Source organism: Procambarus clarkii, chromosome 48 (genome assembly GCF_040958095.1).
Source record: "Procambarus clarkii isolate CNS0578487 chromosome 48, FALCON_Pclarkii_2.0, whole genome shotgun sequence".
Taxonomy (NCBI): domain Eukaryota; kingdom Metazoa; phylum Arthropoda; class Malacostraca; order Decapoda; family Cambaridae; genus Procambarus; species Procambarus clarkii.
Window position 1 is genome coordinate 13,463,247 of NC_091197.1, and position 18,438 is coordinate 13,481,684.

The 18,438-nt window shown below is 44.5% G+C and overlaps 1 protein-coding gene across 1 annotated transcript in view; it reads left to right on the plus strand.

Moving 5' to 3' along the window:
• The window catches only part of LOC123764790 (uncharacterized), a 36,177-nt gene that overhangs the window by 7,673 nt on the left and 10,066 nt on the right, over nt 1-18,438 (plus strand). Inside the window, exons 3-4 of the mRNA XM_045752930.2 lie at nt 646-846; nt 13,130-14,644. Coding sequence (XP_045608886.2) covers nt 646-846; nt 13,130-14,644 — 1,716 coding nt within the window. The remainder of the gene's footprint in view (nt 1-645; nt 847-13,129; nt 14,645-18,438) is intronic.

Genomic DNA, 18,438 nt, shown 5'->3' on the forward strand with positions numbered 1-18,438 from the left:
TTAAATTGCCTAGTTGACATATATATCTTAATATTTCTCAGAACTCCTTAAAACCCTTGATTGTGCCAACGATTGTTTGATTGAAACCCTACCAAACCATTGATTGTGCCAACGGTCCCGAACTGTGGTATGAGTGGGTAGAAATCCGGATAAGGAATCATTTTATCGGAAATATGAGATAGGCACGAATGACCTCCTTAGCAGCTGGCTTAGAGCATACAAAATCACATAAAGTTCTGTTGTAAAATCCTAGTCTCCAGGGGGTTAAGAACAAACCATATATACGTTATTACATACGCATTATTATGTCATTAATTAATCAAATTCAAATGTTCTATTTATGTATGTTCTATTATATTTATGTTCTATCTATGTCTGTACATTTGTCATAATAGCATAACATAACATCTTTAATTAAAACACAAATTCAGCTACCCTACCCTAACCTGGCAAAAGCCAATCTAACCTAATCTAACAATGCATACAGTTTAACAGTAAGAAAATCCCATTCGTGGTATCGTAATCTTGCGGTTACCTTGCGTTGATTTCGGGAATTAACGTCCCCGCGGCCCGGTCTCTGACCAGACCCCCTTGGTCTACCACGACGGTGATTCACACTAAGCTGGTGCTTCGGATCCATCACAGGTGGGGACGAGATGGAGACTGTCTACCGGCTGCGACCAGAGGTGATGGCCAAGAACAGCAGCTTCCTGCGCGGGGAGGGCCTGGTGCTGGCCAAGCAGCGGGTGACTGCTTGTGTGTGGGTCAGCATCACCTACTTCAGGAGACCCTCTGTTGCCCTCAGCATAGGCAGTAAAGACGTCAGCGCCGCCGATATCAGCGTTGGTAAGACCACAACAAATTTGTTTCACCTTTTGCATAGCGAAAATCAGAGTAACGTGTTGTATCTATCAAGGATTAGTTTGGCAATAGGTGTGGGATATGTTGCATATGTGTACCAACAGAGGTATGTTGTATATACGGTATGCGTACCGCTAGGGATCCGTTTCATACCAGGAATGAAACGTAGTTCTAAAAATATAGCTCCTTTTATAACAACCAGCTCTCAAGATTTGACAACCGTAAAATTTGAAATGGTTTTACGCAAGAGGAAGCGTCAGAAACTAGTCAAACCATCTAACCTATCAAGGTCAATGCTCACTACTTCCAGGAATCGTCAATATTGCAGCGCTTCTCATTTCCTCAAAGCACAGTAATTCTTACGTTGTGTATTAACTGAGAGGACATTGCTCTCAATGCAAACATTGCTCTCAATGCAAACATTGCTCTCTTGTTTACATTGCTCTCAATGTAAACATAAATTTAGGTACTGCCTTGAGATAGACATATTGAGAGATATTGTTAACGTAGCTAGTGTTCGGGGCTAGGCTAGTGATCAGGAAACTCTCTCTAATAAAACCCCTCTGGTTGAGGGAACCGTTCTGGGATGTTTACGTCTCTCAATGTTGTCACTGGCGCTCTTGAGTTGGATATTACCTGGCCAATGGTGAAAGACCTTAAGGGTTACAGAAAAACAAAATAGAGCCGAACTTTAGGGCCGCAGAGCTCGTCCATGTAGAGTCTTGGAAACAAGAATGTGGATTTGCGTAACAATTGCCGGGTAATATAATAGATGAGGGATTATTTGAATGTTTTAAAGAGTAGATTAGATTTAAAGAGCAGATTAGACGTATGTATGAACGAGTCTGGGTGGGTATAGAGGGTCTATCTCGTATGGGTCAATTAGGCTTTCTGCAGTTTCCTTAATATTGGAAAATTGGAATATTGTGGATGGATGCCACAATTCCAAAATAATTCTCCAGCTGTAAACAGCGAAGGGACGCGCTTAGCACCGATGAGGATGGGTTAGGATAGGTGGGGGAGTGAATTAGTAATACGAGTGGTTGATAAGTACGTGTTAACATGGACTGGGATAGGTATGGCTCGATGGGAGAAAGTGGTTATAGCGGTTAGACGCTTCTAGAGATATCCAAGGTCGCATAGGAGACCGGGGATAGGTAGTAGCATGTGAAGGGATAAGCGTTAACGTAATGATCATTTAGACTATTTTGACAGCTTTTCTATCGCATCCTGCACTAGACCCAACCTTCCTTGGTGAGTACCTGGCCTGGTAAAGACGTTTCGGTCCGTCCTGGACCGTCATGGTTCAAGACGGACCGAAACGTCCGTCTTTTAATGTTCACACGTGTGGCCTGGCTGTCTTAATTTCACCAAAGTTATTGTGTCTCGATACAAATTAGTAGTTTGTATGAGACACAGAATCGTACTGGTGAAGGAATGTGAGAGTGCTGCGATAGCGGCAGTAATGAAAGACCAACAAAAGGGTGAGCTTAATATTTCACAAGTGCTGGTTTCACCTTCTTGGAAGGGGAGGGGGAATGGGGAGGGGGAGGAGGCCTTTATTAATACTTAATGGGGCGAAGGGGGGGGGGGAGGTTGGGGGGGGGGGGTTGTAAAGAGCGCGTCTGGTGGTTACACAAGTGTAGGTTCATATACAACTCTTCCTTGTAGAGTCAAGGCTTACGTAAAGTATATGCAGATACACGCCACGTCGTAAAGTATCTGCAGATACATGACACGTAAGGTATCTACAGATACACGCAATGTAAAGTATCTACAGATACACCCCATAAAAGTATCTGCAGATACACCCCATTAAAATATCTACAGATACATGCCACGTAAAGTATCTGCAGATACACCCCATAAAAGTATCTACAGATACTCGTCACATAAAGTATCGGCAGATACACCCCATAAACGGATCTACAGATGCACCCCATAAAAGTATCTGCAGATACACCCCATAAACGGATCTACAGATACACTCCATAAAAATATCTACAGATACACACCACATAAATTATCTGGAGATATCGTTCTCTCGATTAGCCGCCCAGTAAAAACAAAAAACAAAACCCTTAGGCCTAACCTAAAACGTACAGACCCCAAGCAACCCGCCTAACCTGACGAGGCCGATGCATAGAAAACGTCGATATTACGGCGTTGTTGTTTTTAATACGTCGCAATTTTAAGCGGCTTGGTCGATTCCGTTAATAATGCGACGTGTTGGGTGAGAACGGGGGGTAAACGACCGTCTAGTTAAATAAATACAATTAAATATAATTATATATAATTAGGACAATTATTTTGAGGGCAATGGAGTGAAATTGCCCTCAAAAATTATTATTAATTTTTATCAATAAAACTCAATTGCCTCAAAATGATTATCATTGATATATCACGCTATTGTGATTCCATTGCGATATATAATTATATACATGTAGTAGTAGTAGTAGGCATCCATCAGTCTCAGGAGACTATGGAGTTGCGCTCTGATGTCGGCCTGGTCTGGAGTGGCCTCACCAGGGCACAAAGCCAAGGGTAGGTTGATATGGAGGAGAAGCTGTTACCCATGCAGCAGGTCATAGACATATACATATATACAGTAGGAGTTTTAGTTAGCGTGAGAAAAATGAAAGGGGAAAAAAAGACAAGAGAAGAAAAGGAATCTGAGAGATCCATACAGTTGTTTCAATACCTCTTGAGAGGAGATGGGGAAGAACAAAAAAGGGGGGGAGGGGTTACCAAGGGGATGAGAATGAGGGGATCAAAGGGGAGAGATAGGGGGAAAGAGGGGGGAAGAGACCCAGGTGCAGCCGGGTACCGCTTCTATTTATATACATGTAAATATTGTGTGAGGTTGGATGGGGGTGGGGAGAAAGGGGAAAATGGGAGAGATGGGGGGAGGGAAAAGAGAATGGATTGGAGGGGGAGAACAGAGTATCCCGGGCACTGCCGGGTTTCCCTCCTAGTGTGTGTGTGTGTGTGTGTGTGTGTGTGTGTGTGTGTGTGTGTGTGTGTGTGTGTGTGTGTGTGTGTGTGTGTGTGTGTGTGTGTGTGTGTGTGGTTTATAAATCCTATTTTGTATAAACTCCATGGTGGAGTTTATACACTAGCATAGAGGAGTTTACGAACAGTGAGGCGTTTACGAACACGGTCGTGCAGTGTAAACAAACATTTCTGGTGAAGAGTGCCGCCGTCACTGGTTCTTGGTGGTAATCTGGATTGATCGGATTCATGTTACTCGAAAGCCTGACGTCATCGGTACATTCTGCGAATTTCACCACTATTCTCTAAATAAACATCAGCAACAGTCTGTAGCTATAGTGGGGCCACAGGTGGTAACTGCTGCACGGGTTATTACATTTGTTGTCTTCACAAGATGTTTCCTCGAAGTCCAAAGAAGATTGGCTTGGGGGATGCGACTCTGGTACGGTGAGATGGCGGCCATCTTGGCGGCCATCTTGGAAACAAAGATGGCCGCCATGCCCAATTCGAATAGTACCGGGAAATGGGCTATAACTCGGGAACGGCTGCGTCTAGCTGCAAATTCCAGAGAACCTAAATTTTCTCCAAACACTTCTTTACACTATAATAACACATTTCACTGAAGGGTTCGCCTTTTATCATTTGTTTTATTGAAAATAGATTGTCATAAATATCTTTTTGTTACAAATTGTGTGATTTTTAAGGAGATATTGAATTTGAAATCATCAACAAGGAAGTACAACTTACACCAGCCACAAAGAAAAGAAGAATGCACATAAAAACTGTGCATTATATGTGCAGAAGACAATAGTGGGAAGAACAGATAATAGCAGAAAAAAAGTTATTTGAAGCCTTGAATACTTATGATGATACCGATCGACACGAAACATTTGAAAAATAATTATTCATCTGGCCTGCTATAAAAAAAACTTTAAAAGCACAAAGGACGAAGAAAATAGAAAACACTTTTGAGCACTTATGAAAGTAGTGATGTTGGACAGTTGGAAAGAGGCACTCCACTAGGCACCGAGGTGAATAGTGACCATCGCTCTACCGTCCAGTCCAAGTGGTTGGGCAGCATTTTGGAGAGGATATATAACATATACATATAAAAAAAAATGCTCAAAATCCCAGTTCGTATTTTCTAGAAATATGAGTGTAACACAAGCTCTTATGACCTGGGCATCAAACAGCTTCAGAAACAAAAAGACAGAATTGGAAAATTAGTTTAAAAACTATAATTTCCTGCACAGTATTTGGGTTCCTGCGCCACGCCCGTCCTACTGCTGCTGTCAGTTCCCTGAAAACCGTCAGAGTTCACTGAAATGATTTACGTCAGAAGGGAATACCTTCAGGTCAACGGTCGGAGCAGTCTATTGCACGACAACGGATGGTTTCCTGATCACAGCCATCATGGATGTGAAGGACATGAGACAGGAGACACTCCTCAAATTGTCACAGCAACTACCTGATGATTTTCCCTCTTCCGTGTACCTCAAAGATGTGTTCAAGACTAAATACATGCAAAAACAAAATGAATTCAATACCGTACTCAAGATTTTCTGATTGTGAAAATGGAAAAAAGTGCCCAAACGACACTAAGCTATGACACTCACATACCCTTTATGCATCATCCTGGAAAGTTGGCAAGGCTAGAGCCCCAAGCGTCTCGCCCTCTTTGAATAGACTCACGTTATATGTTGACCAGACCACACACTATAATGTGAAGGGACGACGACGTTTCGGTCCGTCCTGGACCATTCTCACAATCGACTTGACAATGGTCCAGGACGGACCGAAACGTCGTCGTCCCTTCACATTCTAGTGTGTGGTCTGGTCATCATACTTTAGCCACGTTATTGTGACTCATCGCCTCACGTTATATATGAGAAAATAACACATGTTTTTTCGCCAAACAATGACTTTGATACCAACGCCGTTTTTTTTTTTATTTTAAACACAAAATACACATGTAAGGGTGGTGTCAATGCGTGTAAAATCGAGAGTTGAGACTAATTGTGGTCCTCAAATTGTTTAACGAGATACAGACCATTTCCCGAAACTAGAGTAATTGGGCCTGCCTATCATATTGGTGGCCTTCTTGCAGAGTATACTGGAAAAATACCTCCGTATACCATACCCTATACGTACCAAGACGCTAGAAATCATCTCAGATACCAAGGAAGTATTTTGTAAAGAGAAGAGTTGTATACACTTCCAAGTGCAATGATTCCTTCCCCTCTGGTCACTAGACTGCCAGTCTAGTGGCCAGATTGAAGTAGAATTGATAAGCTACACAATATTTAATTCTCGTTAATGAAGATACAGTTCATCAATGACAAAAACAAAAGACATACAAGGTAGGGACACACACACAGCTCAGTTTTATTTGTTGAACGATTCGTCGATTGTGTAATGGTTGGTCAATGTGGGTTAGTGGTGACGGTGGTGGCGTGAGGCCCTGCTATGTCGCGCTAACACCTGTCTAACACCTGTCTAACACCTGTATCGACTCCCGTCTCGTCGATAAGCCTTCGATAACAGATACAACGACCGGGATTAGAGGAAGGTTATAACTACAGGGCGAACGACAACACATTTGCCTTCGAGTTGTTGATAATGTTGATGACGCAGCCTTTTATTGTGCTATAATTTATGAGTCAAAATTATATGATCGCGATATTCTCTTTTTTTTTGGCTTTTAAAGTTCAGCTTTTATAACCAGTGTGTGTGTGTGGCATGAAGTTCAGAGACTAGCGACTATTTTCATGAAGAATGATATGGAAACGGACTGAACAAATTGGGTATGTGTTGGGTAACAAGGTAACCTAAATTGGGTAACTTCAACACTCAACGGAGTGTTGAATGTAAAAATACACATGTAAATACATCTTAATAACACCAAATTACCTGAACATTTTTAATTTACTTTATATATAAAGTGGAAACTTTCCTACAATGAAAGAACTCTACTACGACTCTCACCCCCAACGTCTCGCCCCAGTAGTAGTAGTAGTAGCAGTAGCAGTAGCAGTAGCAGCAGCAGCAGCAGCAGCAGCAGCAGCAGTAGCAGTAGCAGTAGTAGTAGTAGCAGTAGTAGTAGTAGTAGGCATCGTCCAGTCTCGGGAGTATACTGAGTAGTACACATGGGTCCCTGATGTGTACCACCAGACACTTACATCATACTTGCCACACACACTCTAGGTGAGTACACACATACACACGCGCACACTTTTGCTTTTATTTCGATTTTATTTTTTATATAAGGTATAATAAAAACATGGAATTAAAACCAGGTAATTATTGTGTGACCTCAGCGCCGGAGGACTGAGCGAGATGGACGAGTTGGTTTGGTTTGATGTCCATAGGGAATGGAAAGGATGGGGGAGGTAGAGGGATGGGGAGATGAAATTCAGGAAGAGGATGCGGGTGTAGAGAGAGAGGAGGTTTGAAAGTTCGGTGGCCTGTCCACCATGGGTTGACATTTTTGTATGTGTTGTTTGTTTGCGTATGTGTTATGTTGGGTTGTCAGTACATTGGCTGGGGGGGCTAGTGTTTGTGACCTTGTTGGTGTCCTAAAGCACTAGAGCCGATGGAGTTGGCTGAAGGAGGCTAATCTTAGAAACATCAGGGTAGTTACACTTCTGCCGCCACGACAAATGGTTTTTTGGTTTTATATTTTTTTGTAGGTGTTTTATTTATTTATATATATTTTTTTTTTTTTTTTTTTTTTTTTTTTTTTTTTTTTTTTTTATTATTATTTTTTTTTTTTTTTTATTTATTTATTTATTTTTTTTTTTTTTTTTTTTTTTTATTTTTATTTTTTTTTTTTATTATTTTTTTTTTTTCTTTCTTTCTTTATTCTTCATTTGGTGTAGATTGGTTCCGGGATGGGCCACTCATCTGGATCGTCTGGCAGACCGCTTAGTATCTGAGGGCTTGGGAAGGCCTCATCATGGATATGTCTGATCACTTTTTGTTGGAGAGTGATTCTTCTGGTTCTGTGTGGTGGTTCGTGGATCTCGTAGTCGCTGGTGGTGTTTTCTGCTACGAAGGGATCTTCTGGGTCTGGGACATACATGTTCTTCATACGGTACAGCTGTCTTCTGGCCAGGTAGCTGAGCCTAATGTTCATTGGCTTCATGTTGAGCGTCTCATGGATCAGGTCAGTTCTTACCCTGTCCCTCAGAGTCAGGCCCTCAGCAAAGCGAAGTGCTTTGTTTTGTACTCGTTGAATCTTCAACATGTTGGATTTGTTGGTGAGGTTCAGGGGAACGTAGGGGTATTCCAAGCTAGGCCTTATGATCATTCTGTACAGGTGGAGCTTGATGTGGGATGGGGCTTGGTTGAAACGGAAGAGCCTCTCCAGTGAGCCCCGGGCCATCGCTGTCTTCTGGGATACGTACTGGGAGGAGTTGAGTAGCCTGTTGAAGTTGTAACCGAGCACTGTGTTGGAGTTTGAGATGGCTATGGGATCACCCCTGATTCTTATTCCCCCCTCATTTTCAATAGAGAAGGCCATACAGCCGACAGTGCTTAATTGGATCTTTTCTGGGTTAGTGGTGATCCTCCATTTCCTTTCCCAGTTAGCAGTCCTTGCTAGTTCTACGTTTGCCTTACGGGTTACAGTTGCATGCTTGGCCGCTTGGATGCTAGGGTTAGATGTTATTACGTGTGTTACGTCGTCCGCAAATTGTACGATAATGGTGTCCCTATACTCTGGTTGGGGTAGGTCATTTACAAAGATGTTGAAGAGAACCGGGCTCAAGCATGATCCTTGGGGGACTCCAGCTGTTGGGGTGAAGGCTGCGGCCTCTTTTGCCTTGAAGCTGGGGGTAACTTGCCTATTCTTAAGGAAATTTCTGATCAGCCTGAGGAGGGTCCAGTTTTGCGCTGGTAAGTCTGCTAATTTGTACACAAGACCATCGTGCCACAGGCTGTCGAAGGCCTTGTGTACGTCCCTCGTTGCAATCAAAGCTACCTGTTTTTGCTTTCGAATTGAGCTTACGGCGTCGTAGATGATGTTAATTGCGTGCTGGGTTGATCTATGTGCTCGAAAGCCAAACTGCTTTTCTGTGAAGAGGTTGTTGTACTCCATGTAGTAGTTAAGACGGTTTGACATGATTTTTTCAAAGCACTTGCCTATCGTGTCTAAGAGGGAGATTGGTCGGTAGTTGCCAGGTTGGTGGGGGTCTTTCTTGGGTTTGGGAATGAATATCATCTTGGCTGACTTGAATGCTACAGGAATGTGACCCGATGCCAGCATAGCGTTGAATAGGTTGAGTATGGATTGCATAAGATTGCCTGGTAGAAGTTTGATCTGCAGCGCTTTGATCCCTGATGGTCCAGGGGCCTTATCTCTGGTGCTTTTGATGACTCCTCTCATCTCTAGCATAGTTATGGGTCTTGTTAGAGGGTGGTCGTCTTCTAGGGTTGTCAGGTCAATCAGAGGGGTGCTGTTAAGGGAGGCGGCATTTTCTGTTGTCCATTGGTTGACACGTTCAAAGTGAGTGTTGTTGAAGGCTCTGCTGTTTGAAGCTGTGAGTGTCTTTTTCCAGACTGCGCCCATGAGGTCAGCCTGATCCTGTGGGTCTTCTATTTTTTCTTGCTGCTCCTCTTCATCTTCGTCAAGGAATGTGTGTACAAGGTGGGTGAGGCTGGGGTTAACTGATCCCAGGAGCTGTCTGATCTTGCGCCAGAAAGTAGCCGGCTCCCTTTTATACTGGTTGGCCTGTCTCACCAGGACGAGTGAAGACCGGGTTTGCTTTCCGTGAATCCTTCACAGAAAGATTAATTTCATTTGGAAACTCTGAGAGGACTTCCTTTACCAACTGGACAGCGACGAAATCCGTTTCTTCCCCCATACTGTCCCTGTAGCTCTGGACGAGGAGATCTGAGTCCTCGAGAGAGGAACTGCTTACGAAATTGAGGAAAGTTATGGCGTGGTAGGCACAGGTACTGTAACCAGGGCGCTGGAAATCGGTCCTGACTCTGGTGACGTGTCTGTGTGCAATCTTGTGCTTCTTCATATAGTTACCAAAGGACTAATGCACAGGGAAGGGGGTTGGGTCATAGTAGAGGTACTGGCCGTCCTTACATCGGTAGATTGAGACACTGTGGTAACAAGTTTTACTGTGTTTTATGGTATATAAGAAACCTTTGCCTCTATGTAGTTTGGGCCGGGACAGTAAGCCTTGGTCTCCAATTACAATACGACACGCCTTAGCAAAGTCCCGAGGGCTTTTATCAAATATGCAGTACACATCATTGGCCCTCAAACATCTGATATGGGTAAGATCAGGGTGGCACCATTCCATCCTAAAGGGATCCATTCTGCTAACTCCTTGGAACTTCTTAAGTAAGTCCTTCAAGACGGCGCCGCAACACCATTTACACACCACTCTCTAACATGTTCTTTATATCACACATACATAAAATTTAGTCATGATGTAAGAAAATAATCAAGTTGATTTTCTGTCCAACAAATATTATAGATTTTGTTAGTGAGTAAGACTGGACAATCCGAATGTATTGTTTTGTAGGCTGTGTTGTGGTGATTGTATTGTAGGCTGTGTTGTGGTGATTGTTTTGTATGCTGTGTTGTGGTGATTGTTTTGTAGGCTGTGTTGTGGTGATTGTTTTGTAGGCTGTGTTGTGGTGATTGTTTTGTAGACTGTGTTGTGGTGATTGTTTTGTAGACTGTTGTGGTGATTGTTTTGTAGACTGTGTTGTGGTGATTGTTTTGTAGGCTGTTGTGGTGATTGTTTTGTAGACTGTGTTGTGGTGATTGTTTTGTAGACTGTGTTGTGGTGATTGTTTTGTAGACTGTGTTGTGGTGATTGTTTTGTAGACTGTTGTGGTGATTGTTTTGTAGACTGTGTTGTGGTGATTGTTTTGTAGACTGTGTTGTGGTGATTGTTTTGTAGACTGTTGTGGTGATTGTTTTGTAGACTGTTGTGGTGATTGTTTTGTAGACTGTGTTGTGGTGATTGTTTTGTAGGCTGCGTTGTGGTGATAGATTTCTATTTACTATTATTTTTACAGAATCGAGCTCTTAGCTCCCGGACCTCGCCTTTCTAGCCGTCGGTTACCGACTCCCGTAATTATTTCTCTATTATATCTACTATACCAGCCCATCCTCCTGTTTTGGTAGTACTTAGAGTAACGATGAGGACCACAGTATATATACCGACGGACAACAAAAGTAGGAATCTGAACTATTGAGTTGGACAAACCGGAAAACAATTTTTTACTTGTGTTGCTTTGACAAACTAAACTAACCTAACATCCCTAGGCCTAATACACGATATCTGAGGCCTAATATAGTACACATGTGTGCTATTTTAGGCCTAGGAATATTTAAGTTTGTGTTTTAGCCTCATCTATTTTAAAAGAATTCCTTATAAGTCAGTATACTACTATCTAAAAGCTAAGAACGTATCAATTCTGACGATTGATGATCATTACAATAAGTACTATCTAAACAGGAGGATGGGTTGACTAATATATAAACACTCACATTCCCAGAAGGCAGTCGCAACAGCTGAATGGTAGGTGAACAGAGGCATCAGGTGAAAGAATGTCAGTGATAATAGTTTTGTACACTGAGTTGTGATGAGAGAGAGAGAGAGAGAGAGAGAGAGAGAGAGAGAGAGAGAGAGAGAGAGAGAGAGAGAGAGAGAGAGAGAGAGAGAGAGAGAGAGAGAGAGAGAGAGAGAGAGAGAGAGAGGGAGGGAAGTCTTCAATATAGAGGCTGGAGGGGGGCTTCAGTATGATGTTATAGAGGCTTGAGAGGTTTTCAATATTATTTAAATCGAGAACATGATCAGTATACAAGGTATTGAATCACGAAACATTTTCACCTTTACATCCCTTATATATATTAAGAAAAGCAAAATGACCAGGCCAGTTCACCAATGATTTCCTACGTCTGCCATAATATTTCGAAACTCAATCTTATGAGCATAATAGTACTAGACTGCGCCGGAACTATCTGGTAACACGCTCTACGGCGCGAGTCATTGATCTCGGTGATTCAATACAAGTTTATGCTCACCAAGAAGGAATTTTTACCTCGGGAAACGTGTGAAAACACGAGCTGTTTTTTTTCTGTTTCTCGGAGCTAACCCAACGCCCTCCTCGCTGATATCAAACAACAGTGTTGTGTTATTGACTGAAGGTGTGCTGAACGATATTGTTCTGTTTGTGGAGGTGCGCTGAACGATGTTGTCCCGTTGGTGGAGGCAAAACGGTAATCGTAAGTTACGGCATGCAGCATCGAGCTCTCTACCGCCACGTTGTCAAACAAGGAACATAAAAGACGTGAACAATCACAGTGAAACCATTTACAATTTTAGGGCGTCTATCCATATATTGACAGGTTCTACAAGTTAATGGGGTTGTTTTGACGAAAGAGGCAATGTATCACCACTCAAGTGTCGAGGAGAGGTGCAAAATACTTTTTTGTGCCATCTTGTAAATAAGTGTTCCAAACACTGCGTTACAAAGTGTGTGGCGCGAAGTGAACACGCTCTGCCTTATTTGCTGAACGTGAACAGGTTGTATTATCCGTCAGGGTGGTAGGAAGTGCCGCACTTTTCCACCTTCACCCATCACGTGCAGCACAAACATTTTAATATAAGTGGCTGTTATTTGACTCCATCCTAAATCAATAGTTCCACTGCGTTTGTATTCAAAATAATTCAAATGATGTCTCATTTTAGGATGAAAGGTGGTGAGTGAGGTCCCCTTCGGTCCTTAACCGAGGACCAAGGACCTCAACCGAGGGGACTGTGTTATCTTTTGCTCTTGGGTCTCATGGATTGGTGGGGTGTAAATAATAGTTATGTCTTGGTGTAGTAGATGCTAGGGCGTACCTACGTGGCTGTTGATTGTTGGACGAGTGTGTTTGATATGCAGTACTTTGGTTATGTTTAATCTATTGTTGTATTTGTCGATTATTTCGGTGTAGTTAGTTAGGTGATGTTGTGCTTAGAAATCTGATCTTTGAGCCACATTGTTTGTGTACTGTCAAGCGCCTTGAAAAACACATTGTCGTTTTGCCTACATATTGAGTTCCTTTCATTTGTTACTGTAACATATGGATACAAATTGGATAAGAGTAAATTCAGGAAAGCCCTGGATAAATATTGGACTGGATATAGTGTTCTTGATTGTTAGAACAGTTTACCGGGTAACTTAATAGATATTGGACTGCAGGATTGTTTATCTTACCCCATGTTAGGAAGTATATGTTAATGCTGAGATTCTTGTGCAGGTGTGGTGCCCCAAGGAGTTTTGCTGCGGCAGGGGCGGCAGGTGTGGGCTGCGGAGGCTCCTGTGGTGCCACTGTCTTGGTACCACTTTTGTCTTTCCATCACACCCACCTCCGTCTCGCTCTTCATCGACTCAAAACACCTTTTACACGTCAGTCCCGTCATAGATTTCTTCAAGGGACAGCTGCAGATCCTTCTTGGCGGGAGTATCACTTGGCCTGATGTTCCTCCCTCCACTTTGAGTTTCACTGCGCCGTCCGACGCCCAGTGGGAGACCCTACGTGCCACCGAGTCTATCACCTCCGTCACTGGTTCGTTTGCAGGAGACTTATTGGGTCCCAAAGTTTGGAACGAGGAGCTAGTGGAGGCGAATGTGAAGAAGTTGGGTGCGTGCGGCATCCTCCCTGATATTCCACCGCCTCAATCTCTAAAGTGGAATGCTCACGGAGAGATTACTGAAGTTTCTATGAACGCGACCGAGCCATGCAGTCGAAGATATTTTGATTATCTGTTGTTCCCTGAGCCCATGTACTATCAAGAGAATTTTGAGCTGTGTGTTAAACTGGATATGGAAATGATACGACCTCGTACACTTGAGCAATACAGTCGTGTGTACGAAGAGAGTGCGGCAAACACAGTGTGCGGAACGGGCCGGGTTCTATGGTTAGGTAGCGACAGCAAAAACTGTCAAGCTCTCACGGCCTCTGGAAAGGAATCCGCTCCTTGTCTCTCCAAGATCTGCGGGGGATGCCAAATTACCCCACGGCGGCGTCGCCTCTTTATTCTGCGAGGCTTATGTTCTCATCCTGACGTAGATTTGGCCTTTGTGGCATTGTCCAAAATGACTGCTCGACCTTACTTTCAGGGCGTGGAACGTTACGACATCGCGTCAGTTCAGGATATGTGGGAACTTCGTGATGCCGCCACTGGTGAAATACTGGCCACCACAAACGATACCTTTCCTCTTGGCATTCACGGTTGGAAAGTGACCTCTAAGGCGTGCGATGCCAATACCGAGGACGTAGCAAGAGCGTCACTGAGTGCGTGTGGGGAATATCAAACGCTGTGTCGGAACGGTGCTTGTATAAACCTCAATTTGCGCTGCGATGGTTACCCAGACTGTCCAGATGGCTATGACGAAGAAGATTGCCAGCCAGTCAGAAGGCCGCCAGGTTATCTAACAAACTCTCCGCCACCTAAGCCCCCGGCCGCTATTAACCTCAACATAGACATCACGCGTGTAATGTCTACCGACCCGCTCACACTGCTCCTCTTCACCCAGCTCTCCTGGAAAGATCCTCGCCTCATTTTCGCCAACTTGCGGCAAGACGTTGACACACCTCTGCCTCTCAACTCGCTTATGTGGCGCCCTCGTCTTCTGGTGCTCGACCCCGGAACCGAAGCACCCGAAGACCTCCTGGAGAAGTCTCAAGCTACAACCTACGGAAGCGGGGCATCTCTCACCGCTAGGACCTCTGCCGAACCCATCCCAGACACCAGAGACACGCCAGCAATCGGTAAGCTTATGTTCAGTATTTATATATTTCATTTCAGCCATACACTAATCAGAAATTAAGACCGTAGTGTAGGGAGGGTCGTGCGTAGTGTGGTGAAGGTCGTGCGTAGTGTAGTGAAGGTCGTGCGTAGTGTAGTGAAGGTCGTGCGTAGTGTAGTGAAGGTCGTGCGTAGTGTAGTGAAGGTCGTGCGTAGTGTAGTGAAGGTCGTGTGTAGTGTAGTGAAGGTCGTGCGTAGTGTAGTGAAGGTCGTGCGTAGTGTAGTGAAGGTCGTGCGTAGTGTAGTGAAGGTCGTGCGTAGTGTAGTGAAGGTCGTGCGTAGTGTAGTGAAGGTCGTGCGTAGTGTAGTGAAAGTCGTGCGTAGTGTAGTGAAGGTCGTGCGTAGTGAACATCGTGCGGAAGATCATGCGTAATGTAGTGAAGATCATGCGTAGTGAAGATCGTGCGTAGTGTAAGTGAAATTAACCTAAAATAATAAATGGCCCAGTAAATAATAATAATTTTGCCCAGTTTAAAGAGATCTGAAGTTCTGCCACAAGAGCTTATGTCCTGGGGCCAGATGCAAGAAGCAGTTACGCAAGTATTTACAAACGTGTACATCTTTCATCAACCTTTGACGGCTTTGGTTACATTTATTAAACAGTTTACAAGCATGAAAACTTCCCAATCAACTGTTGCTATTGTTATAAACAGCTTCCTGGTGCTTCGGAGCTCATTAACTGTTTAATAATTTATAAAACAAAGCCGCCAAAGATTGAGAAAAGATGTACAGGTTCGTAAGTATTTGCATAACTGCTTCGTGAATCTGGCCAAAGGTGAGTAAATCAACATGGTCCTTATTAGGAAAAATAATTGCTTTCTGAGCTGAAATCCACAAAAGTATAAGAAAAAAAAGCAGACATGTGGGAGATTCCAAATGACACTGCGCAGAAATTTAAATGGCAACTTGAAATGTTTGATGAGAAGCGCAGCATCCAAGAGACCCCCTTCCGCCCCCAACGAGAACCCTCCAACCCCCCCTCCCCAAACCCTTGGATCTCTCTCTACACCCCCCCCCCCCACCTTTCATCTCCCTCAGAACCCCGTGGATCTCTCTCTCTCTCTCTCTCTCTCTCTCTCTTGAGCCCCTCCAAACCCACTTTCCCTCTGAAGCCCCCTGGAACTCTGTCGACCCCTCCATTTCCCTCCAACCCCCCCCCCCCTCGCTAACTCCAGGATACCTCTAGACACCCCCCCCCCCCTTCATCTTCATCTCATCTCTACCTCTCCTTTCAGCATTTCAGCATTCCACCTGCTTATCACTGGATCCATGTCTTCATCCCTCCCTTCCATTTAGTGACATTTACCGCGGTCGCGGAGCCCCCGGTAACCAAGAGCAACGAGAGGACACCGTTCATGCAGCGGACATCCGGATCTCACCAGATCCGGATCTCATCACGTGCTGGATCTTACTAGTGCCAGTGTCATATACTGGATCTTACAGGTCTAGGATCCAGCAGGACCTGACTGGCGACATCCAATAACTTTTTTGTGCTGGCACCAATAAGATCCGACGCGTGTTGGTGGCGTCAGTCTAGGAGTCATTAATGAGTAGAATGGACTAGATGAAGAATCTATTGAAGTCAAATTGATTCACAGTTTTAGAAATAAATAAAAGAAAACCCCCCATTGAAAAAGTGTGACAGCCTTAAACTACTGATGGTCGAAAGACGGGGCAAATGCTCGACCCTGCAAACACAACTAGGTGAGTACACAAACACACATATGTATATACATAACACACACACAGAATGTGTATGTTTCCTATGAATTCCCCCCTGACATGCCACTGACAATATTCATTATTAACCTGCTAGTAACTTTGTAATAATATTCTCCATTAATTACAAACTTGTTCTTTACCAAGGTTTCAGTTGGTAACAGGAAGGGAGCCAGTAGGACCGACCCCGACCCGCCTATGACAGTCTCCTCATACCCATGTATCACCCTGCAAAGTTGGGTAGGGCTAGACCCCCAAGTGTCTGGCCTCCAGACGTTCAGTTTTATAGATATATATTATCCTCATTATTACTCGTCACGCAAACTGCGACATTCATCATTCGCAGATTTGATCAAAATCGATCCCCAGATGTAAAGATTATGACGAAGACATTAAGCTACTGAGTATCATAAAAGTGAGTTGGTTCTAATGTGTGCGAATAAAGGCCCAGGAATAAACGCTCGCAGTACGGGTGTGGGGGGGTTGGGATGCCTCGTCCGGGACATTACCCATTTTGTGCATTTACACACGTTGGCAAGACCCAGTAATTGGTGACCCGGCCATTGTCGGTCCGACCGTTTGAGGGATGGGCATGGAGGAAACGGGGATGGTGGGAAAGGGGATGGAAGAAAGGGGGATGGTAGGGACGGGGGATGGAGGGGAGAGGTTGAGGTGGGAGACTCAACAGTCACATCCCTAAAGGTATTTACTACTCCGTAAAAAATGTAGTGGAAAATGCGTCAAATCCTGTTACTCGCTTAAACTACCGCAGCCGGTGCTCATTAGTTCTTACAGCGTCAACATTGCGGTGCTTTTAATTGTCCTAAACCACTGCAATTTTGACGCTGGGGTCGACTGGATAAAATATGTTGCTTGTTCAGTAAGAGTACGGGTTGCTCTCTCTCTCCGTCAATCATTAAGTCACACACACAGCCGCGCACGCACACACGCACGCCCGCACATGCACGCACACAGGTACACCGGCCCGCACGCGCACACTTTACCGGGGGGGGGGGGGAACCTCCAGTTGCCAGTCGGAAGGTCACAAGGCACCCCACAAGACCTCGCCAGCGTTCCCAACGTCAAGAAACTGTCGTACTAAGGTGCCCTAACCACTGCGTGGTGACCTACCACGACCGCTGTGTGGGTCAAGCTCTTCTCGTTATAGAACGTCGCATTTTGACATATACTCTCCCCTAAGGCCAAAAATTATCGTACTAGAAAATGGCAGCGGCTCTCGAAATTGACATACTGTCCCGTTTTCTGTTGGTGGGTCGGATGGTTAAAGAACACTAACCAGACTGTCATAACTGCCGTCCTTATAAATGTTGCATGAAACATTGCACAATAAACGTCCCGATAGAAGCAATGGCAATCCATATTTCCTGTTAGTGCAGGTTTGTATAATTAATTCACATGCATTATGTACAAGGTGGAGGAGGAGGAGGAGGGCAAATATCGACCCGTCGCAGCTTGATGGCAGACTTCAACCGGCGCGCCATGATTTCCCGCTACCCCGGTGGTGGAGGTTTATGTCAGTTACCCCCTCGTCTTGCAGGATGGCGGGAAATATCTTGGGGGGGAAAGCGCCAAACCATTACGACTATATAGAACTGGGAATTAGGGGTCAGGAAAGGATTTGGGATGGGACGCGGGGTGGGTGGGAAGAGGAATGGTGCCCAATCACTTTGACGGTCGGGGATTGAAGGCCCACCTATATGAAGTGAGACCGGCGCTCTATCGTCCACGGGAGACATCTCCCGTCACGCAGGGTGCAGTCGCACCTTCACAGATCTCAAGTATCATCTATTGATACTGGTAATGGCTCAAAAGGGCCACCACTTACGGGCTATTCGTGCCCGTGCCACCTTTTGGGTGGCTTAATCTTCATCAATCTCAATCGTCCAGCCCAAGTGGTTGGAGGACAGGAGGAGGCTACAGTGTCTTCTTCCAGGAGCAACGTAATTGTGCTGAACAACGGGTTCTCTCTCCTTCCTAGAGTTCTCCATGGAGTTCGTTAATCAACGGTAGTTCTTCA